Raw genomic sequence first — 21,064 nt, 5'->3', positions numbered from 1 at the left:
CTTGTGTTGCTTCCCCTCGAGGGAGCAGACAAACAGAGCTGTCCAAAGATACCCCACAAGACACGGCCCCCCACTTAGGGTCTGTGCCAGCCAGAGGACTCCCCTCCTGTGTCTGATGGGCCCAGCCAAGTGGATTTCTTCCTGGAGGCTACATTAGCATCTCGATGGGCCAATGTCATCAGGGGTCCTGTGAGGAGGTGGCAGGGTGGGAGGGAGAGAGGTGTGCTCTGTTGTCATTATAGGCTCAGGGGTCCCTCCCATCCGCAAAGCACCCCTGGGCAGCTGCGTGGACACGTCAGCATCTATGGATGTCCTAGAGTACAGATTCAGAGAGCTTCGAGGGGGCCAATTGTCATTTTGGGGGTTAATTTTAAAGAACACTCAACACTCATTGAGAAAAAGCATTTCTCCTACAAGCTGTCCCATACCCCTGAACCCACTGATTCCACCTGCAGCCTGGAGCCTGCACACTCCACTGGCCTGGGTTCTGGACAGTGGCATGGATGTTTTTAAAGCCCTCCAGGTGACTTTGAGCTGCAGCATGGTTTGGCAGGTGTTCAGCTCTAAGAACTGGTGGTTAATGTGATACTGCCTGGGCTTGTCTACCCTGTGGCCACTGTTCACCTTCATCTTCCACTTCAGTCCACACAGCAGCCTGAGAAGTAGGTACCATGATCATCCCATCCAATGGATGGGGAAACTGAGGCACGGATGTTGGGTGATTTGCTCAAGGCCTGTTTGGCACCAAAGCTCTTGCTCTTAATTTATCCAGGGCCTGAACTCAGCCACTGTGGCATCAGGACACCCCAGCCAGCCTGACCCCATTCCCTGGGCACTACTTCTGGCTATGGTCTGGGCTGTGGTCCCTGAGAGACATCACCATCCTCCCTACCTGGGAGGACATCCCGTGGCAGGGGTACAGGATGGCGCGGTCATCGTCCTCCGCTCCTTGGTCTAAGCAGTAGCCGCTGGCTTTGCTGTTTCTCACCTACGACCAGAAGCCAAAGGAGAAGCCCCATCACAAGGACCCAAAGGCCAAAGCAGGCTAGAAGGGCTTTACTCACCCGTCCCCTGCCCAGGGCCAGCAGTCTCAGGAAGGGGTAGTCCTCCCAGGATGAGAGGGGAAGGGAAGAAGGGGAGGGGGAGGGGAGGATGGCACTCTGGCCAGTGGGCTGGCTGAGGACTGGCTGGCTCCTGTGAATGGCCTCCCCGAGTTCAGGTCTTTGGCTATATGACTGCAGCTCCTCCCATTAACAGTGGTAGGGTTGGTAGGGGGGTGTTGCTATTCCAACAGTTCCCATCTGGGCCTGCTTAGAGGCTTGCGTGGCTGAGAGATGCAAGAGATGCCTGTGTGCAGCTCTGAGCCTCAGGACTCCTGCAGCTTCCACTCTGCCCAACCCTGACTCCACCCTGAGAGCAAGCCGGGCTGCCCTGCTGGGGGTGACAGACATGGGAGAGGTCTGTCCCCCAGCACAGACCAGGGCAGGAACACATCACTCTTCCTGGCTTTAAGGAGAGGCGGGTATGGCCATGCATGTGGGGGCTGGGGCAGACAGGAGGGTCTTCCCACAGCTGGTGCCCCTCCTGGTGCGTCTCTGGGTCCTTCCGTTGTGCTCTCAACATGCAGGTATTGGCGGCACACAAACAAGGTGGTGCGTGTGACCACCTCCATGTGCAGGCCTTTGCACGTGTCTGCTCATGTTCACATGTCATTTTGTCTTGGCAACAAGTATTTGTAACATGCAGAGCATGCTCGATGGATGGGGTCTGTGTACAGAGGGGAAGATGTGTGGGGTAGCTCTTTGTATGTGTGTATGTGAGCAAAACTGTGTGCAAATGTGTACTTTTGTGTCTGTGTACACTTACACGTGCATGCTTGCTTAGTCGCTCAGTCATGTCCGACTCTTTGCGACCACATGGACTGTAGCCCGCCAGGCTCCTCTGTCCATGGGGATTCTCCAGGCAAGAATACTGGAGTGGGTTGCCACGCCCTCCTCCAGGGGATCTTCCCAACCCAGGGATCGAACCCAGATCTTCCACACTGTGGGCAGATTCTTTACCGTCTGAGTCACCAGGGAAGCCCAAGAATATTGGTATGGGTGGCCTATTTCTTTTCCAGGGAATCTTCCCAACCCGGGAATCAAACTGAGGTCTCCTGCATTGCAGGTGAATTCTTTACCAGCTGAGCTACCAGGGAAGCCCGCAGACTTACACATGTATATGCATTTGCATGGATCCACGCATGTGCATGTGGGCGTGTGTAAACACATGTATGCAGCACATGAACACACATACACACGTGTCTCTGAATCTACTTTGTGATCCGCGGTGGCAGGCACGCATGTGTGTCCATGCAGCTCTTACACTGGCGTGTGACTGTGCCTGTGTGCTCTGCCGGCTGCTGTCCATGGACGTTCGCACAGGGACAGGCCAGGGAGCTGGGAGGCGGGGTGCGGGGTGCCAGCCATCCGCGGAGGCGGTACCTCTCCGTACGTGAGGGTGTCGTTGTACGTCCTCATCTCCGGGTACACGTTGTCCAGGTACCACTTGAAGCTGCGGCACTTCAGCCTCTGGCGCAGGGCCAGCCGCTCGGACACGTCCCCGAAGTCCACGCCTGGGTTCTGTGAGGCCGGAAGTGAGGCAGGGCAGGCGCTGGGGTGTGCGGAGCCCCAACAACCCAGGCCACGACCCAGGGTGGGGGAGCTGCGGGACCTACAGGCACCCCTCCAGGAGCGTCCCCGCCCTCAGGCTTCCTTGTCTGGGAGCCTCCTGCCCTCCCAGGATCCTGCAAGGTCCAGGGCAGTGGGGCTGATGGCAAAGGCCTGGCGTCTCTGGCCTGTTTGCAGCAGGTCCCGCTGGAGACCGGCCTGGTCTTCCATCGGCCACTGGTGGCGTGTGTAGGCCTGGTTTGCTTGTCATGCCCTGCACACTCACCTGGGGAGGTAACTTAGAACATCCTGAGTACTGCTGTTTACCTCGGCTGGGCCAGGGCATCTGTGCTACAGGATGATTTATGGGGGTTGCTGTGGGCATTAGCTTGACCTCTGCAGGGACCTGAGACCAAGTCCAGGCACACAGACATCAGCCACGTGCACGTGAGCCTCATAAACTCCAGACGCTGACCTTCCCTGGTTGGTGACACCCTACATGCGCTGCTGCTGGGAGAATTCAGCACTGTCTGTTCTTTCTTCATAACAAACCCCAACCCCCATATGACAGCTCTCCTGAGTTCTGAGTCCTTGTAGCCAAACACTGAAGCTCAGGGTGGTCCCAGAGCCCCTGGCACTCAGTGACAGGTGGGGGATATGGGTGGGTTAGAGGAAGCCCGCTCCCTAAGCCCAGTTTCCTGAGGCGTTGATGCCAGCTAAGGACTGCCTGAGGGCCTGGAGAGAAGGGCAGACTCTTGCTGGATGCAGGTGCGAGTGGCCCTGAGAGATGTCACCAGATGCTGGGCTGTGATCTGACTCAATTCAGAAGGTTCCAGTGAAGTTTAAAATACTAGGACATTTTGCATATAATGAAGATAATTGTTGCTTCTTAACTTTTTTGTTATACACATGAAGCTCTATCTTTTGACAGCTAAAAATCCACACACGCATGTGAGCTTATATGTGTGTGTGGATCCTAATAGAAGATCAAGCTTTTTCTGTGGGTGGATGTTAAAAAAAAAACTGTTCCCAGGACAAGTCTATCCCCAGAGACTCAAATCCTCCTGTGTCCAAGGAAGCAGCCTGTGTGTGAAGCCTGGTTCTGCAGCTGGTCGGGGTTGGGGGACAAGGAGAGCCTGTCCTCAGCACATACATGCCCATGTATGTACATGCATGCACAGGTGCACACACACACGTATGCCCAAGCCCCCTTCTCAGGCTGCCCTGCCCCCCAGGCACTGGTTAGGACCCTCTGGCTCACACCCAGCTCCTGCTTCTGGCCAGCAGCAGCAGGCAGACCCCTGGCGTGGGCCTCCTGCCTCCACTCCCCGCAGGATGGGTGGATCGGCTGCAGACACCACACATGAGAGAAGCCGCCATCCCCAGGCCTGAGACCCTCGTGACAGGGTCCTGTGGAGGACCGAGTTACATGCCTACTCTGCCACTCATCAGCTGTGCACACTCGTGTGTGCAAGGCATGGGGTCATCATATCACTGTGGACTCCTGCAGAACTGACATGAGAGGCTTCCGCAGGGCAAGAGGGATGCTTGTGCGTCCCAGGAGGGGCTGTGGTCGCCCTGGGGGAGCTCTCTCCTCAGTGCCACCGCTGCAGCCTCTCAGGGGCTCATAATATCTAGTGAAGGAGCTCTTGTGGTGGTGGAGGGGGCTGCCAACGAGTGTCACAGCTGTTGGAAACAGGCTCTCCTTGGTGAAGGAAATGATGTTTCTGAGATGGAGCTGTCCAGGAGGCCCCGCACTGCGTGGATGGGCTGTGCCCTTGGATGACCCTGAGGCCCCCAGGTGTTGCCCCCGCCCCCAGCCCCTCCCCGCCCAGCTTGGCCAGCTTACAGTCATGGGGATGTTCCAGGCCATGTACACGTGGGACTTGAAGCCGTCCATCCACACCTCAGCCGCTCGCAGGGCGTTGCGCTTGGCATAGTAGTCGATGTCGTTGTTGTAGGGCTTCTTGGTGCGCTCGATGTGGGCCACGCGGGAGCAGGGCAGCACCTCCATGCTGCCACCACACTGCCACACCTGCGGGGCACCCGAGGGCCCTGGGTAGTGGCCCCGCTCCTTCCCAACTGCCGGGAGGGAGGGAGCGGGGCCAGGGGCCGAGGGCACCATCCCTCCCTCCCTGCATCCCCTGCCCACGGTCCCCAGGACAGGTCTTCCCTCCCGAGGGCACAGCATGAGGAGGCCTGGCCGCCTGGGCTGTTCCAGGGGAAGAGGCCAATGAGAACTAAGGCCTTGGGCTAGGTTCACCAAAGCCTGGGCGCAGGCTTGCCTCCCCTTCTGCCTGCTGCTGCTGCTAAGTCACTTCAGTCGTGTCTGACTCTGCATGACCCCACAGACGTTAGCCCACCAGGCTCTCCTGCCCCTGGGATTCTCCAGGCAAGAAAATTAGAGTGGGTTGCCATTTCCCTCTCCAATGCATGAAAGTGAAAAAGTGAAAGTAAAGTCGCTCAGTCAAGTCCGACTCTTAGCGACCCCATGGACTGCAGCTCACCAGGCTCCTCCATCCATGGGATTTTCCAGGCAAGAGTACTGGAGTGGGGTGCCATTGCCTTCTCCTTCCCCTTCTGAATTTCCTACCAAATCTCATTTCTTTTGCACATTCCACGATCTAAACAATGGAGGGATTTTTCCTGACACCCTGACACTTCATTATTATCCCTTTCCTGTGGCCCTCGCCCCCACTCAGCATTTGCTCCGGGCCCGGAGTCTGGCCCGAGAGAGCTTACTTACCACCAGCAGCTGCCTCTACCACCTCTGAGCTGGAAAAACCAACCTACAGTCTAATTTTAAAAGAGCAGCTTCCTGTGCAAACGCCACCCAAAACACTCCAGATAACTTCAATCCAAGGGTGCACTTGCTACGCAAACAATGGCTTCAAGCACCCCTGACACAATCTCAGTCTAGAGAAAAGTCTAAAGAAACAACTGCTCCTCTACAAACAGGGCTCCCCAAAATCCCTCACTGATGCAACCTGCATCATGATCTCCTTTTATGCCTGCTTACTTCCTGCACTGCTTCACCTCAACAAAACTCAGCCTTACTAGGCATGGGCTGTGTTAGTCTTCTATTCTATTCTATCCCATCCTGCCTGTGATGGTTAAATTTTTGGCAGGGGGGATTTTTTATTTTGTATTGGGGTACAGCTGATTAACAATGTGATAGTTTCAGGTGAACAGCAAAGGGACGCAGCCATACGTATACCGTATTGGGGCTTCCCAGGTGGCCCCAGTGGTAAAGAACCCGCCTGCCAATGTAGGAGAGGTAAGGGACGTGGGTTCGACCCCAGCCCAGGGATCCATTTCCGATATAGAAATGGATCCATTCTCCCCCAGACCCCGCTCCCATGTAATGGTTAACTTTATGTGCTGTGTGGTGCCCGGATATTTGGTTCAACCTTACTCTGAGTGTGTCCAGGAGCATGTCTCCAGGGGAGATGAACACTTACGTAGGTGGGCTGAGTAAAGCAGATTGCCCTCCTCAGTGTGGGTGGGTCCCAACCAATCAGCTGAAGGCCTGAGTGTACAAAAGGGCTGAGAGAGGCACAGTTCTTTTTCTCTGCCTGGCGGTCATCGAGCTGGGATGCTGGTCTTCTCCTGCCCTCAGCCTTGGGTTGGAAACATACCCTCGGCTTTCCTGGGCTTCCAGCTTGCCAGCTGTGGGTCTTGTGCTTCTCAGCCTCCATCACTGTGTGGGCCAAGTCCTTATCATCTCTGGAGAACCCAGACTAATATCCTACCATATCACATCCCACCCCATCCCACTGAAAAATGCTAGTACCATCCACCAGGTTGACGTCACCATGAACAAATCAGTCTGATCAACTTGGCCCAAGCTCTCTTCAATCAGACTGTTACCCTTAAGCCTCTTCTAATTTAGACATTTTGGAGGTGCCAGGCACATGCTCAGCACCTTACTCAGTTCATCTCACTCACCCCCACCATTACCCAGGAAGGACGGGTACCACAGGCAACATTCTCCCCACTGTACAGAAGAAGATACTGAGGGTCAGAGAGGTTAAGCCAGTCACACGAGATCATGGGATATGACCAGGCCTGATTGATCCACAGCCTCTTAATGTTAATGCGGTGCTGCCCACGCCTCCCACACACAGACACTGTCTCCTGGAAACTGTCATCTTTTATAGTTGAAATGTAACATCAGTTCACAAACATTTGTCCACTCAGCCAAACACCTAAGAGCTGTAGTTTCCGATCTCAGTGAAGATGAGTTTTAATTCATTTCCTGTTGCCCAGTTATTAGACATTTAAATCTTCCTCCTTCCTCCTTCAATAGTTCCTTCACTATTCAAAACAATGCTGCAATCTACATTAAAAATGCTTTCTTGGGACAAACCTTCACCGTAACTTGGCAGGCATGGGTGCTTTAAGCTAAAGTCTTGATGACAAGTACAATAGGGAGTCTCTCAGCCTTGAGCATGGGTTTCATTCTGCGGGTCCCTCTGGCCTCTTGTTTGGCCTTCTTCAGCCGAGAAGTTCTCCCTTATGCCCAGTTTAAGTGGCACCAGCTTCCTCAAAGCCCATTTCTCACCCACAGTGACTGTGAAGAGTGGCCGTGATGCCTCCGGGCTCCAGCTTGAGCATCCAGAGCCCATCTCAGGGGCCCCTGTGGAGAGGCATGGAACGTTGAGCCTGACACCAGTTTAAGGCCACCCACATTTCCTGGGACTGCCATAAATAAGGACCACAGGCCAGGTTCAAACAACAGACACTTACTCTCCCACAGCTCCAGAGGCCCTGCTCCCTCGGGGGCTACAGCAGAGGACCCCACCTGCCTCTCCCAGCTTCTGGTGGCCCCGTCCCTCCCACCACACGGCCTCCTTCTCTGTGGGTCTGTGTCTTGCCTTCCCTTCTCCTCTCTCTGGTAAGGACACCAGCTGTCAAATTTACAGTAGTTTGGTTTAGTCGCTAAGTCGTGTCCAACTCTTGCGACCCCATGGACTATAGCTCACCAGGCTGCTCTGTCCATGGGATTTCCCAGGCAAGAATACTGGAGTGGGTTGTCATTTCCTTTTCCAGGGCATCTTCCCAACCCAGGGATCAAACCTGGGTCACCTTCATTGCAGACAGATTCTTTACCAACTGAGCCACCAGGAAAGCCCTGTTGTGCTGTGCTGTGTTAAGTTGCTTCAGTCATGTCCAACTCTGCGATCCTATGGACTGTAGCCCAACAGGCTCCAGGAAGCCCTCTACACCCTAAATCCAGGAGAATCCCATCTTGAGACCCCTTACAGATTTTAGGAGGATGTATCTCTCAGGTTGCCATTCACCCACCATAGCCACCAAGCTCTCATTTCAGGGAAGAGGACAGCCTAGCCCTATTGCTCCTGTGTCCCCACTCTGCCTCCAGACAGAGGAAGAAGGCAGGAAAATCTCTCAGTGGAATGTCGATGGCCCTTCCTCACATCACGCATAGCCAGGATAACAAATCATGTCTGAGCAAGTCAGACATCCTGGGTTGGGGAGGCTGCCTGCTCCTCGTGGCTCACTGAGCATGCACCCAGCACCAGTTCCCCTGGCCCAGCTCACCACCACTTGGGACCACCGCTCTGCACCCTGCAGAGGGCAGAGAGCAGCATCTGCCTCCCTTGCTGGATGGTGAGAACCCTGCCTGCTCTGTGTCAGAGATGCTGGCTGAGGTTTATGCCTGCATCGTCTTGCTTCCACATCACTGGAGGAGGGACTGCTGCCCATCCTGGCCTGACCCTAGGGAGTTACAGGAGGAGGGTGGAGGGCACTGCGGAAGCTTTGAAAGGCCAGGCCCGTGTACAACTCCCACCCCTTTGGCTCACTGTGCTATGCTTAGTCAATCAGTCATGTCCGACTCTTGTGAACCCATGGACTGTAGCCTGCCAGGCTCCTCTGTCCATGGGGATTCTCCAGGCAAGAATACTGGAGTGGGTTGCCATGCCCTCCTCCAGGGGATCTTCCCAACCCAGGGATTGAACCCAGGTCTCCTGCATTGGAGGCAGATTCTTTATTGTCTGAGCCATCAGGGAAGCTCAAGAATATTGGAATGGGTAGCTTATCCCTTCTCCAGGAAAACTTCGGGACCTAGGAATTGAACTGGGGTCTCCTGCATTGCAGCTGGATTCTTTACCAGCTGAGCTACCCAGGAAGCCTGGCCATGACTTTGGCTCACACATTTCTATCAAATTCCAGCACAAGGCCTAGCTGCCCGCGAGCCTGGGAATGCAGGTGGACACTTGGTGATCCAGGAACCTTCCAGGAGGCCAAACATGGAAACAAACAAAAGAAGCTCTGTAGACCTGCAGGGCAAGCATCTGTCCATCTTCTGTGGCCATCGTCACCAGACATTTCCGAGGGGCCTCCCTGCTGTTCATCATCCCTGCCCAGTCTCCACCTCAGGCTAGAGGTTCTTCAAAACCCATGTCCAGCCATCCAGTCCTCTGATCCTCCCAGGACTCGCCACCCCTCACCCCTGCTCTCTCTCTGCTGGTCTCAGATCTTGCCCCACAATCTGCCACAGCTGCTGCCTCCATCAGGAACACCCTCCTGACTGGCTGCCTCTCCAGGTTCAACTCCTCAGATGTCACCTCCTCCGTGATTCCCTCCTGAACACCCCATTTAAAGCTGCAGCCTCTCCTGCCTCATTCCCCTGACCAGCCTTATTTACCTCTGTGACTTCTGTCTCCTTCTCACATGGGACACCATTGGACTGCTGATTTCATTTTGTCTGTCTGTCCCACTAAAACGTAAGCCTTGTCAGTGGGGTTTTCTACTGCTACATTCCCAACTGATAAAGCTGGACCAGGAGATAGCAGTGAGGTGAAGATAAACCCCAACACTGCCACGTGGGATGGGCGGGGGATTAACCTGTCTTCAGCGCAGATGAAAATGAGAACTGAGATGTTAAGAAGCACATCCAGCATCGCACAGCTAGTTTGTGGTGGGCAGGGACTCAGAACTGTTGCACAAAGCCCCTGAAGTTGCTCTTCACCCAGGGCTGTGGAAGGTGTCACGGGGCTGATCCACATGATCTAAGTGTTCTGGTCACACCCACTCTGTGTCACAACCACTGATTATTAATATCTCAACCAAGGTGGTTAACTGCCACCCAAACAGAATAGCAGACGTGAGGCAGAGGGCCAGGAGTCAGGCCTGCAAGCAGCTGCTTGGAAGGAGGCTCAGGGCACCTGCCCACCCCACCTGAGGGACCCCCCTGCCTGCAGGGACCCCTGTCCCTCAGCCAGCAGGTCTCCTCAGCTCCTGGAGCCTCAGGGCTGGAATTCCAGAGCAGCAGCTTTCACACATAAAAAGTCTGGAAATAATGGTCTGCCAGCAGGGATGCCAATGAAAGCTCATTCATCCTCCAGCCCCAGCGTCATCCTGATCTGTGCCCCAGTAGAAGCCAAGGCGCTGGGACGGTGACCTAGTGACTGGGCTGAGTGTGGCCTGGGGACGGCAGGGAAGGCGACAGCGCCTGGTGCCATCCCTCTACGGATGCTCATCGTGAATCAAGTCGCCATTTCTTGTGGTTTCTTCTCCATCTTCTTCCTGCACCACAATGATCAAAACAACATTCCTGGAGAGCCCTGCTATCAAAAAGCCAGTGCTTCCTGTGGCCTGAGCAGAAAAGGAAAACAGAGCTGGCCGCTTGGCCTTGGCATTCATCCATGTGGTGGTGGGAGGCGATGGGTCTATATATCATTTTTATGGAGATGCTTCTCGACTCTGAGTTCATTTCCTTAACCGCACAGCCTCCCCGCAGCCAAGAGAGTGGCACGCGGCCCCTTGCTGGCCCCGCTTCTCTGTGAGCCGGTCTGTTTTCAGGGCGCTGAGCCGGGGCTGGGGAACACAGATGGGGTGGGGGGCCTGCAAGCACCGCCAAAACAGGGGCACCCCAATCTGCTCCATAGTAGGACCTCCTGGTGTGGCTAAAAATCCTGTGGTCTGGGCCTCACCCCCATCAACCACATCAGAACTGATGATCAGATGGTGGGCTCCCTGCGGACTGGAGTCTGCACTCAGGCACAAGGCCGTGCTGTCCCTGGGGCCTCCTGGGAGGCGGAGGGAGGCGAGCCCCACGGTTCTGTTTGGATAAAGCTGAACTCAGGGGTCCCTGCTGTTGCAACCAGGGTTTCCAACTGGGACCCTCCAGAGAGGCAATGAAGTGACGAGGCCTACAGGTTCAGCCCTGCAGTGAGACCTGTTCACACGCCCAACTCACAGTTACCACCGGATAGCTCGCTCTGTGGACATGCAGTGCCCTGTGGAACTACCCCCGCCCCATGGTAGGGACGCTCAGGAGGCTTGCCTGGGAGCCCACCAGGGCCTCTGCTCTCTCCCGGCAGCAGTGGAGTCCGAGGGTCCAGCGTCCCGGCCACTGGGACAGAAGGCAGGTCTGTGCTGACACATCAGGCCCAGAGCAGAGACCCAGCGAGTCTCAGGTCCTTCAGAGCTGGCGGCCCAGCCAACAGGCTGGGCTGATTTTCACAGACGCAGCCCCGGTCGCCTACCAGGATGGAGGAGGAAGCAAGGTCGGACGCCTGCTCCCCGCTGACTCAGGGTTGATCCTGAAGCCCTCTGGGGTCCCAGGGTGGAAGCTGGAGAGAGGCCAAGGGTACTCCAACTCCTTACTCCTAGGAGTGGTCTGGGAGCCAGTCAGCAGTGTGGACAGTCAGGCCCAGCTGGCCCTCCTTGATCAGAACTGAAGTGTCTTTGGGAGACCTGGAGGGAGGTGCCACTGCAATGGCTGAGCTCCTTTTTATGCATCCGATCTCCCCACAGGCAGTTAATGACTGTCCAAACAGATGCCCGCCGTAAAACACCAGCCTGGAAACACAGGCAAAGTCTGAGCCGTGAGCGCCTCCCCAAATGTCTGTCCATCCTTCTTGCACTTTCAGAGGACCTGGGGACATCATCTCCTTCAGGATTATTCAAAAAGATTACCCCAAAGGGCATTGGAAAAGAAGGCGTTGACTCCTGTGCCCAAATGCACGTTCATGACCTGTAACAGCTGGCTCACTAGGAGATGGCTGGCGTAGCTGCATGGACTCAGAGAGGCCAGAGGGGAGCTCTGCAGAAGGTCAGGGCTGAAGAGGGGAGAGGAGGGCTGGCCTGTGTATTAACTGTCTTTTTACTTTAAATTTTTATTTTTATTGGAGTGTAGTTTATCTACAGTGCTGTGTTAGTTTCCAGTGTACAGCACAGTGATCCATTTATACATATACACGTATCCATTCTTTGTCTTTTCTCTTTACTCTGCTGCTTTGACATCTGGGGCCTCGCTGACCCGGAGGGACTGTCTCTCCCAGGTTCCTAATTCCTGGAGGCTGTAAACCACTCACTTGAGTGCCTCTTTATGTGCAAACCAACCAGCCTGAGCCCACCCCAACGCCCCTCTAAGAGCTCTCACACTGAGGGCAGGGCCAGTCCCATGTCCCAGAGCCTTGGAGTTACTCAACCAGCCACCGCTGGGCTCCCCTGCCTCCCCGATCCTTCCCTGGGAACCTTGTAAAGGTTCTGACCCTGGTGTACCCCACTCTCTGTCTCTTGACCTCCCTGTGGCCCCTCCTCCTGGAAACTGGCAGTAACCCCCTCCTGTCAGTGGCCATCATCTCCAGACCAGCTGGCTTCCCCATAAGTGAATAATGAAACAGCTGGCCAGGGCTGGCAGCCACCTGGGGGCTGGGACACAGGTGACAAGGGGTCTTAGATCCCAATTCCCTCTCAGATTTCATCTTGCAGAGCAGGGTACACCTCCCTCCATGCAGGCCCGGTTACTATTATTATCCTATGACTGCCTGGGAGGAGGATTTTAGCTGCTGGGCAAACTCGGAGTGTCCTGATTTGAGAGTTCAGAAGCTGCCGACTTTCACATGAGGGCCTTGGAGAGCTTTCTTTTGGTCCCAGCATCCTCATGACCTCCCTCTGGTCCAGCCTGTTTGAAGCCCACTTGGGAAGAAACCATACAGAAACGCTGGCTCTTGGAGATGCAGACCCGAGACACAGTGGCGCCTCCCGAGCCACTTTGACAGAAGTCATCAGTTTCACCAGTGACCTGCTCAGGACCCTTGTCTTGCTCAAATGATCTGCAAGTGACACTGGGAGGCTTTTGGTGATGGAGCTGCAGCTGTATCACCCTCTTGCAGGCCGCATCAATTATGAAATTATGTGCCTGGAGATGACTCCTGGCTGGCATCTGAGCCCCCGCCCATCCCCAGGACTCTGCTGTGAGCCCAGGTGGGAAGGGTTTTCTGAGTGAGGCCCTCCGCTCCTGGTGATGTTGTTTCACAAGTTCATCCACCAGAGCCATCCTCCCTCGTTTCCCAGGGAGCTCAGGTCCTCTGGGTTCTCGGAGGGGACACGCAGAGGGTGGCGCGGCCCAGTCCTCCCCGACGGCCCCAGCTGGCCATTTAAGTCTCTGAGGCCCGAGACCTGAGGATGACGAGAACGACCCTTTTTCGGTATCAGGACTGACTGATAACTTTAATGAGCAACCAGATTTCACTGGATCCGGGCAAGAGTGCACGTCTGGCTGCTGTCTGTGTGCACAGAAAGTTGGGGGTTTAGGGGACCCGGGGTAAGGCGTGCTGCTGCAAGCAGCCACTCGGACCCACCGGCATCTCCCTGCGGCTCCGCGCCCTCCCAGTGGCTGTGGATGGAGAAGGAGCGCGGGTGTGGAGGGTGGCCTTGGAGGACTCACGGCTCAGACTGAAGCCGGGGAGCACGCCGCCGCCTCTCCGCATTGCCCCGTCGGGGAGTTAATGGATGGTGGTGGAGGAGACCACACCCAACAAGGCTGGGCGGTGCCAGGCTCCGGGGAAGGGAGGCGGGGCTAAGCGACCCTGCAGGCGGAGGAGAGGGGGAGGGAGGAGAGGAAGGGGAGGGAATAGAGGAGGGGTGAGGGGATAGAGGAGAGCGGGAGGGGAGGGGGAGAGGAGGGGAAGGGAGGAGAAGAAGGGAGGAGAAGAAGGGACGGGATAGAGGAAAAGGGGGAGGTTAGGGGGGGAGGAGGGAAGAGACGCGTGAGAAACAAAAGGGAGCGGGACCATCCGGCCTAAGTGCTCGGCCAGGTGGAAAAGAAGGGGCGGCCGCTGAGTGAAGGCTGGAGGAGCAAATGAGAAGCCCCTGGCGGCCCACGTCTCTTTGAAGGTGGCAGCTGTGCCGGAGCGGGGCGAGGGGCTGGCATTCCCAGGCTTCTCCGAGGAGGGCTTGTCCCCGTGGGCTTGTTTATTACTTGGATCCACACAAGAGGCACCGCAGCAGGGTAACAGGCAGGGTGGAGCAGCCAGAGGTGGGGTGTGGGAGCCCGGCCTGGCATCTTATCACTGTCCCACCCTGCGGCCCAGAACGGCATTTTCTCTGGCAGAGGGAGGCTCCTGGCAGATGTCGGTGGGTCCCCAGGCCTGTAGCACGGGTTCCTGGCTTCCCTCCGACGTGTCCCGGGCCTTCAACTGGCCATCTTCCTCCTGCGATCCATGAGCCCTCATCACCACTCTGGGAACCGGTTCCACAGTCTGTGAGGGGAAAACGCTTTCTCTTTGGACCTAAGAGCAGGGAACTCACTGCGGGGCCGGAGAGAGCCCGAGGGGCGGAAGCTGATGCTTTACTGAGTATTATTCTGATGTTAAAGCCGGCTTTGTCCAGGCCAGCTATAAGGACCATATTCCTGAGTCTGAGTGAACTCCGGGAGATGGTGATGGACCGGGAGGCCTGGCGTGCTGCGATTCATGGGGTCGCAAAGAGTCGGACACGACTGAGCGACTGAACTGAACTGACTGTTACATGGTGAGAAAAACTTGGGCCTAATTTAGTTTATTCTTGACTCCTAGGTTTACGTGTGATGAACTGTGTATGTTTCCTTCTGGGTGTTGGAATCCACTAAGCATGATAAGAGTTGAGTTTCACCTTGAAAATACTGAGGATGGGACTTTGCCTGTCAAGCTATGGCCAATGTCTACTCACATTGGCTTCTTTCTCTCTTTTTTTTTTTGCCTTTGTAATAATCCATGGATCCTAAACCAATCAAACTGTCCATCCATCCACCCACTTACTCATTAATAAACCCATTCATCCACCCATCCACACTTATTGAACACCTATCCACCATCCACTCATCTATGCATCCACCTAGCCATCCAACCATCCATCCATCCATCCGTCTACCCATCCACTCACCCACTCGTCCATTCATTCATATATTCATTCATACATTCATCCAGCTACCCACCCACCCATTCATCTATATTAGTCCTTAAATCAACATGACTCTAGGCACTGTGCAAAGCTGTATTAAGAACAAATTGAGAGGCGAAGCAAGCTTGGTGTTCCTAGCCCAGACCTCTAGGGGAAAAATTGGCTATAACATAGGCTGAGGCTGAAAGGAACCTAGATATCCTGCCTCACACTGTCTCACCTGGCACACACCCAAAAGGTACGAGCCACCATCTTTCTTTTGGCAGTACAGAATTCCTCCCTTTAACCAAAAAACTGGGCTTCATATCCACTCTGGAGAAAGCCATGTGCATGATTTCTTTAGAGATTTCACATGTGAACCTAATTTTTTGAAATTATTTACAATCTGTTCAACTGCCTGCCACCCCGCCCCCCACGCACTCTCTGCCCGGGCCCAATTATTTCAGGAAATAATTCCTAGAGCGCAGCCAAGGCAATGCCTCTCTCTTGTCGCACAAACTCCTCACTCTGCAGGACCGATTCATCTCCAGGGGCAGAATTTGACTGGATTTAGCTTTGGAAAAGCAAGTCGCAGCTCCCTGGACTCAGTTGGGCTCAATTCATAAATTTTTGGCAAGAAAACATCTCTTCCTGGACCATCTCAGGCCATATATATATACACACAAATATGCTATAAAAAAACAGCTGCTTCTGTGTTCTGTTCTTATGCCAGATGCACAGAAACTTTTGAGCTGAGTTTTCATTCCAAATTCCTCCCACTTGTTTCACTGAACACTTTGAACATCTCAACCAAAAGAAAAGAAAAAACTAGTTTCCTTCCTTCTAAACAAATGGTTTTCAAAGTGTGATCCTGGAGGAATTCCCTGGTGGTCCAGTGGTTAGGACTTAGTGTTCTCACTGCCAGGGCCCGGGTTCAATCCCTGGTTGGGGAAAGCAGCCAAAAAAAAAAAAAAAAAGTGTGGTCTTTGAACCACAAGCATCAGCATCACCCAGCACTCCTTAGAAATGCAGATTCTCAGGTTGGACTTCAGACCCGTTGAATCAGAAGCTCTGCAAGTGGGGCTTCCCTGGTGGCACAGTGGTAAAGAATCCACCTACCAATGCAGGGACACGGGTTTGATCCCTGATCTGGGAAGATCCCATAAGCCTTGGAGCAACTAAGCCCATGCACTACAACTATTGAGCCTGTGCTCTAGAGCCTGGGAGCCGCAACTACTGAGCCCATGTGCTACTGAAAACCCACAAGCCCTAAAGCCTGTGCTCTGCAACAAGAGAAGCCACCACAATGAGAAACCGACATACCATGACTAGAGAGTAGTCCCCACTTGCCGAAACTAGAGAAAAGCCAGTGCAGCAACGAAGATCAACACAGTCGATAAATAAATAAAATTATTAAAAAAAAAAAGAAACTCTGCAAGTGTTTTAACAAGCCTTTTGGGGAGTTCAGAGGTTTGCTGGAGTTTGAGAACAGATGTGCTAAATGCTGAGTCTTCTCACCCCTCCCCTACCCCCTCTCATTAGTACTTTGAGCGCTTGGCATAATCGTCTATTTTAGTAGCTCTGTCTCTTGAACACTAATTGAAGGTGGGACCACATCTTCTTGAGTTTTCTCTCCTCAAACATAAGTGAGGCTGTACTTTTTAAGTCATGATTCCCAAGCCCACTGTAGTTGGAAGAAATGAAAAAGGAGATATTTAGTTAATATGGGGCTTCCCAGGTGGCTCGGTAGTAAAGAATCTGCCTGTAATGCAGGAGACACAGGTTTGAAACCTGGATTGGGAAGATCCCGTGGAGAAAGATATGGCAACCCACTCCAATATTCTTCCCTGGGAAATCCCATGGACAGAGGAGCCTGGCAGGGGTCCTAGTCCATGGGGTTGCAAAAGAGTCAAACATGACTTAGCGACTAAACAGCAGCAAGTTAGTATCATGGATATGGAAATCTTTATTACCTGCCCCCGCAAACATATAGGAATGATAGACAAAATGATTTTAAAAGTTAAAAGTACATATTAGAAAACAAGATGGAATTCCCCTTAGCTCAGAAAAAGCAAAAACGTGATAGTGTAGTGAGGCTGAAGCTCTAAGGCACAGTCATCTAAGCTTTATGAGGAGACAGGTGCTGAATGAGTAGCCAGGATCCTTGCAGGAAACCAGGGCTGAGACTAGGCTCCCTGATTATGAGTAGAAGCTCAAATCAGCTCTGATTGCTCCCTGGTTTTCAGCCATAAACAATCAACTGAGAGAGGAAGCAGAGGTGTACACAACACCTTGGAATCAGGTTGGTTCTCTGAATAAGAAATGAAACAGTAGATCTCAGGGTGAAAACTAGAGTTCAATAAAAAGAAAAAAGAAAACCTAAGCCACTAAATTCTGATCTGGGGAGTGCTCGGACAAGATAACCTGAAACTTCCAATAACAAGCGAGTGTGGTGTGAAAATACAACTCCCATGAAAGATGAGCTGTCAAAAAATTGCAAGGCACACAACGAAATCCAACTAGGAGAGTCATCAACAAACCCAAAGATGGGTAAATTTAAACTGAAGGAAAGAGAGAGAAAAGAATGACTAAAAAGGTCTTAAGTAGACTATTAAGATTTTCAGAGATGAAGGAGTGAGGGGAAAGCATTCATCAATAAAGAGCTTAGGGATCAAAATAGGCAGCTATAAAAAAGAACAACCAGATATGAAAGGCACTAATGGAAGATGTCATAAAGTGTATTAATTGAAATCAAAATCCAGAGCTAAAGAGGTGGCTTAAATAGTCGCCTGGACATGGCTAAAGGTAGAATTTATTCATTGGAATATGGAGCTGAGGAAATTACCCAGAACACAAGGCAGGATGAGGAAGATATAGTAAAGTGGTTGAGATCTGAGGAGATCTGGAGGGTTGATGAGCAGCCCCACCAGGTATCCAACAGGATTTCCAGATGAGGTGAGGCCACATACAAGAACCCGAGCACTTTCTAGATCTGTAAGCTAAGCCTCAGGATGATGACCTAAACCAGGACTCAAGAAGAATACAAGGCAAAGGGTCTCAGAACACAAGGGATTCAGGGCCCAGAACTATCTTCCCATCCATTCCTGTGTGATACTAAACTCAACTGATGTACAGGTGGACCAGAGTTTGATAAAATGTTTCTAAAGTTCATACAAAAGAGGAAAAACAAGAGAGAAGCCAGAAAGACTCTAAAATAAAAACGAAGATATATGGACTTCCCTGGTGGTACAGTGGATAAGCTGATCCACTGGAAAAGACCCTGATGTTGGGAAAGATAGAAGACAGAAGGAGAAGAGGGTGACAGAGGATGAGATGGTTGGATGGTATCAGTGGATTCGATGGACATGAACTTGGACAAACTCTGGGAGATGGTGAAGGATAGGTAGGCCTGGTGTGCTGCAGTCCATGGTGGTCTCAGAGTCAGACATGACTTGGCGACTGAACGCGCACACAGTGGATAAGAATCCGCCTGACAATGCAGGGAACATGGGTTCGATCCCTGGTCTGGAAAGATCCCACATGCCTCAGAACAACTTAGCTCACGTGCCACAACTACTGTGCCTGTGCTCTACAGCCTGCAAGCCACACTGTTGAGCCCACGTGCTGCAACTACTGAAGTCCACACGCCCTAAAGCCTGTGCTCTGCAACAGAGAGTAGCCCCTGCTCTCTGCAACTAGAGAAAGCCCACGTGCAGCTACGAAGACCCAGCACAACCAAAAATAATAATAAATAAATAAAAATGAAGACACATTCAATTAGTAGACAATAGCACCCCACTCCAGTACTCTTGCCTGGAAAATCCCATGGGCAGAGGAGCCTGGTGGGCTGCAGTCCATGGGGTCGTGAAGAGTCAGACACGACTGAACGACTTCACTTTCACTTTTCACTTTCCTGCATTGGAGAAGGAAATGGCAACCCACTCCAGTGTTCTTGCCTGGAGAATCCCAGGGACGGGGGAGCCTGGTGGGCTGCTGTCTATGGGGTCGCACAGAGCCGGACACAACTGAAGCGACTTAGCAGCAGCAGAAGCAGCATATTTTATAAAGCAGCAGGCTAAGAGTAGAAAGTTTAAAATAGATACAAACACTTCTAGAAGCACTTAGAATATGATAAAGAGCACCTTTCCCATCAGTGGGAAGGGGTGGACTATTTAATGGATAATATGAAAAGAGTTAGTCTACCATTTAAAAATGATATAAAAGCAGATCACAACCTTACTTATATAATGAACATATTCCAAATGGATTAAAGCTTTTAATGTAAAAAAGGAACTATAAAGTGTCAGAAGGAGATGTGGTCAAATAGTCTTTCAAATAGGCCTTTCTAAGAACGAGAGCAAATGCATGTCATTTAAAAAAGTACATATTTACATTAAAAAATTATCTATATAAAAAGTCAACATCATAAAATTAAGAACAAGGAAAGCATTTGTCTCACACAATAAAGCATCAATATCCCTACTGTATAAAGTGCTCTTAAAATCTACCATGAGATGCCCCAAGAAAATATTAGCAAAGAAAGAAAAACATGCTTAACAAATGTCCAAAAATGTTCTAGCTCATTAGTAATTGAAGAAATGCAAGTTGACCAACAAAACATTCCCTGTGTGTCTTCCATATGTGAAAAAAGGACGATTATATTTAATCAGAGAAGAGGACAGCAGAGGATGAGACAGTTAGACAGTATCACCACCTCAGTGGACGTGAATTTAAGCAAACTCTGGGAGATAGTGAAGGACAGGGAAGCCTGGTGTGCTGCAGTCTATTGGGTCACAGAGTCGGACATGACTTAGTAACTGAACAACAACAAATATTTAATCAAGGCTCCAGTATCCTTGCTGGAGAATCAGGCGGACAGAGGAGCCTCAGGAACTTATGGACTTATGGTCCTTATGGATTCTATGGTCCCTAGAGTCACAAAGAGTCGGCCACAACTGAAGCGACTTAGCACACATACACGTGTGTGTTACATGCCCAGGAAACTATCTCATCATGTACCATTTGAGAACACACACACACACCACCTCTGGAGGAGGAGATGGTAACCCACTCCAGTGTTCTTGCCTGGAAAATTCCATGGAACGAGGAGCCTGGTGTGCTGCAGTCCATGGGGTGGCAAAGAGTCAGACAGGACTGAGTGCTCACACACATGCTCACACCACCTACACGCCACAAATCACACACATACATACCACACACACAACCCACATACATAGACACACACCACTCAGACCTACACATCACAGACATGTAGATATACAGACACATGCCACACACCACACATCACACACACACCACATACACAGACACAGACCCCCATACACCACACACAGACATGTATACACACACCACACACAGACACGTATACACATATAGAGGAGGATTTGGCAAATTGTATCAAAACCCATAAAAACATGTGTTTCAGGTGACCTAGCAAGTCTACTTCTAGAAATTTTATCCTGAGGAGATACTGAAACCTGAAGAAAGATCCAGACAAGAGAACACGATCTCAGGGCTGTGTGGGGTGTAGGGGCTGCCGGTCACAGAGCCCCACTATCAAGTAACTGCTATAGCAGGTGGACAAAGGACACGCATGGCGTTGGGCTTTCAAGAAATGTACACATAGAGAACCTAAGCAAGCATGCAGTGCCCATCGTGCATATGTATACTGTGCACATGGGGAGACCGGTTAGATACACACAAGGGACCTCTGGGAAGATGTCCACTCCAGCAAAGGCAGAGACAGGATCCTGGGTGACTCAATTTTGTTCCCATTAGCTGACCTTGTATTTTTCTAATGAAAGTCGCTCTTATAAAGGGGAGAAAATAGTATTGCAGAAATCCTTGTGCAAACAATGAGCACTATCCCACGCCGGTTACATTTCATTTAATCCCCAGACGGCCCCAGGAGTCACGTCCTGTGTGCCCCTGGGGGATGAAAGTGGGAACCGAGGTTCAGAGGTGGCCCAGGTGCCTAACAGGCAGAGATAGCCTCCAAATGCAAGTCTCAAGGGCCCTTTTGAAGACCCCATGTCGTCCAGGGTTTTCTCCCAGGACATTCAGTGGGTGGAGACTTTCCCTCCCCTGCCTGCATTCATCCTCACCTAGCAGGCAGACAGAGCCACTCATGACTAGAACAGGCCCTCCCTGAAGCAGAACTGCAATGGGCCTTCACAGTCTGTTCACCGCCCTCACTGAGAAAGATCAGGGACCAGCCTGAG

General features: G+C 52.3%; 1 protein-coding gene across 1 annotated transcript in view; it reads right to left on the bottom strand.

The window, feature by feature from the left end:
* Positions 1-21,064, bottom strand: part of GALNT9 (polypeptide N-acetylgalactosaminyltransferase 9) — a 118,659-nt gene that overhangs the window by 10,926 nt on the left and 86,669 nt on the right. Inside the window, exons 7-9 of the mRNA XM_019977127.2 lie at positions 4,498-4,683; positions 2,484-2,621; positions 893-988 (exon numbers count right to left, since the gene is read on the bottom strand). Of these exons, the coding sequence (XP_019832686.1) occupies positions 893-988; positions 2,484-2,621; positions 4,498-4,683 (420 nt within the window). The remainder of the gene's footprint in view (positions 1-892; positions 989-2,483; positions 2,622-4,497; positions 4,684-21,064) is intronic.

The sequence above is a fragment of the Bos indicus genome, chromosome 17 (assembly GCF_029378745.1).
Source record: "Bos indicus isolate NIAB-ARS_2022 breed Sahiwal x Tharparkar chromosome 17, NIAB-ARS_B.indTharparkar_mat_pri_1.0, whole genome shotgun sequence".
In the NCBI taxonomy this organism is placed as follows: Eukaryota; Metazoa; Chordata; class Mammalia; order Artiodactyla; family Bovidae; genus Bos; species Bos indicus.
The sequence above is the reverse complement of the archived record's forward strand: the minus strand, read 5'-3'. Positions and strand labels throughout refer to the sequence as shown.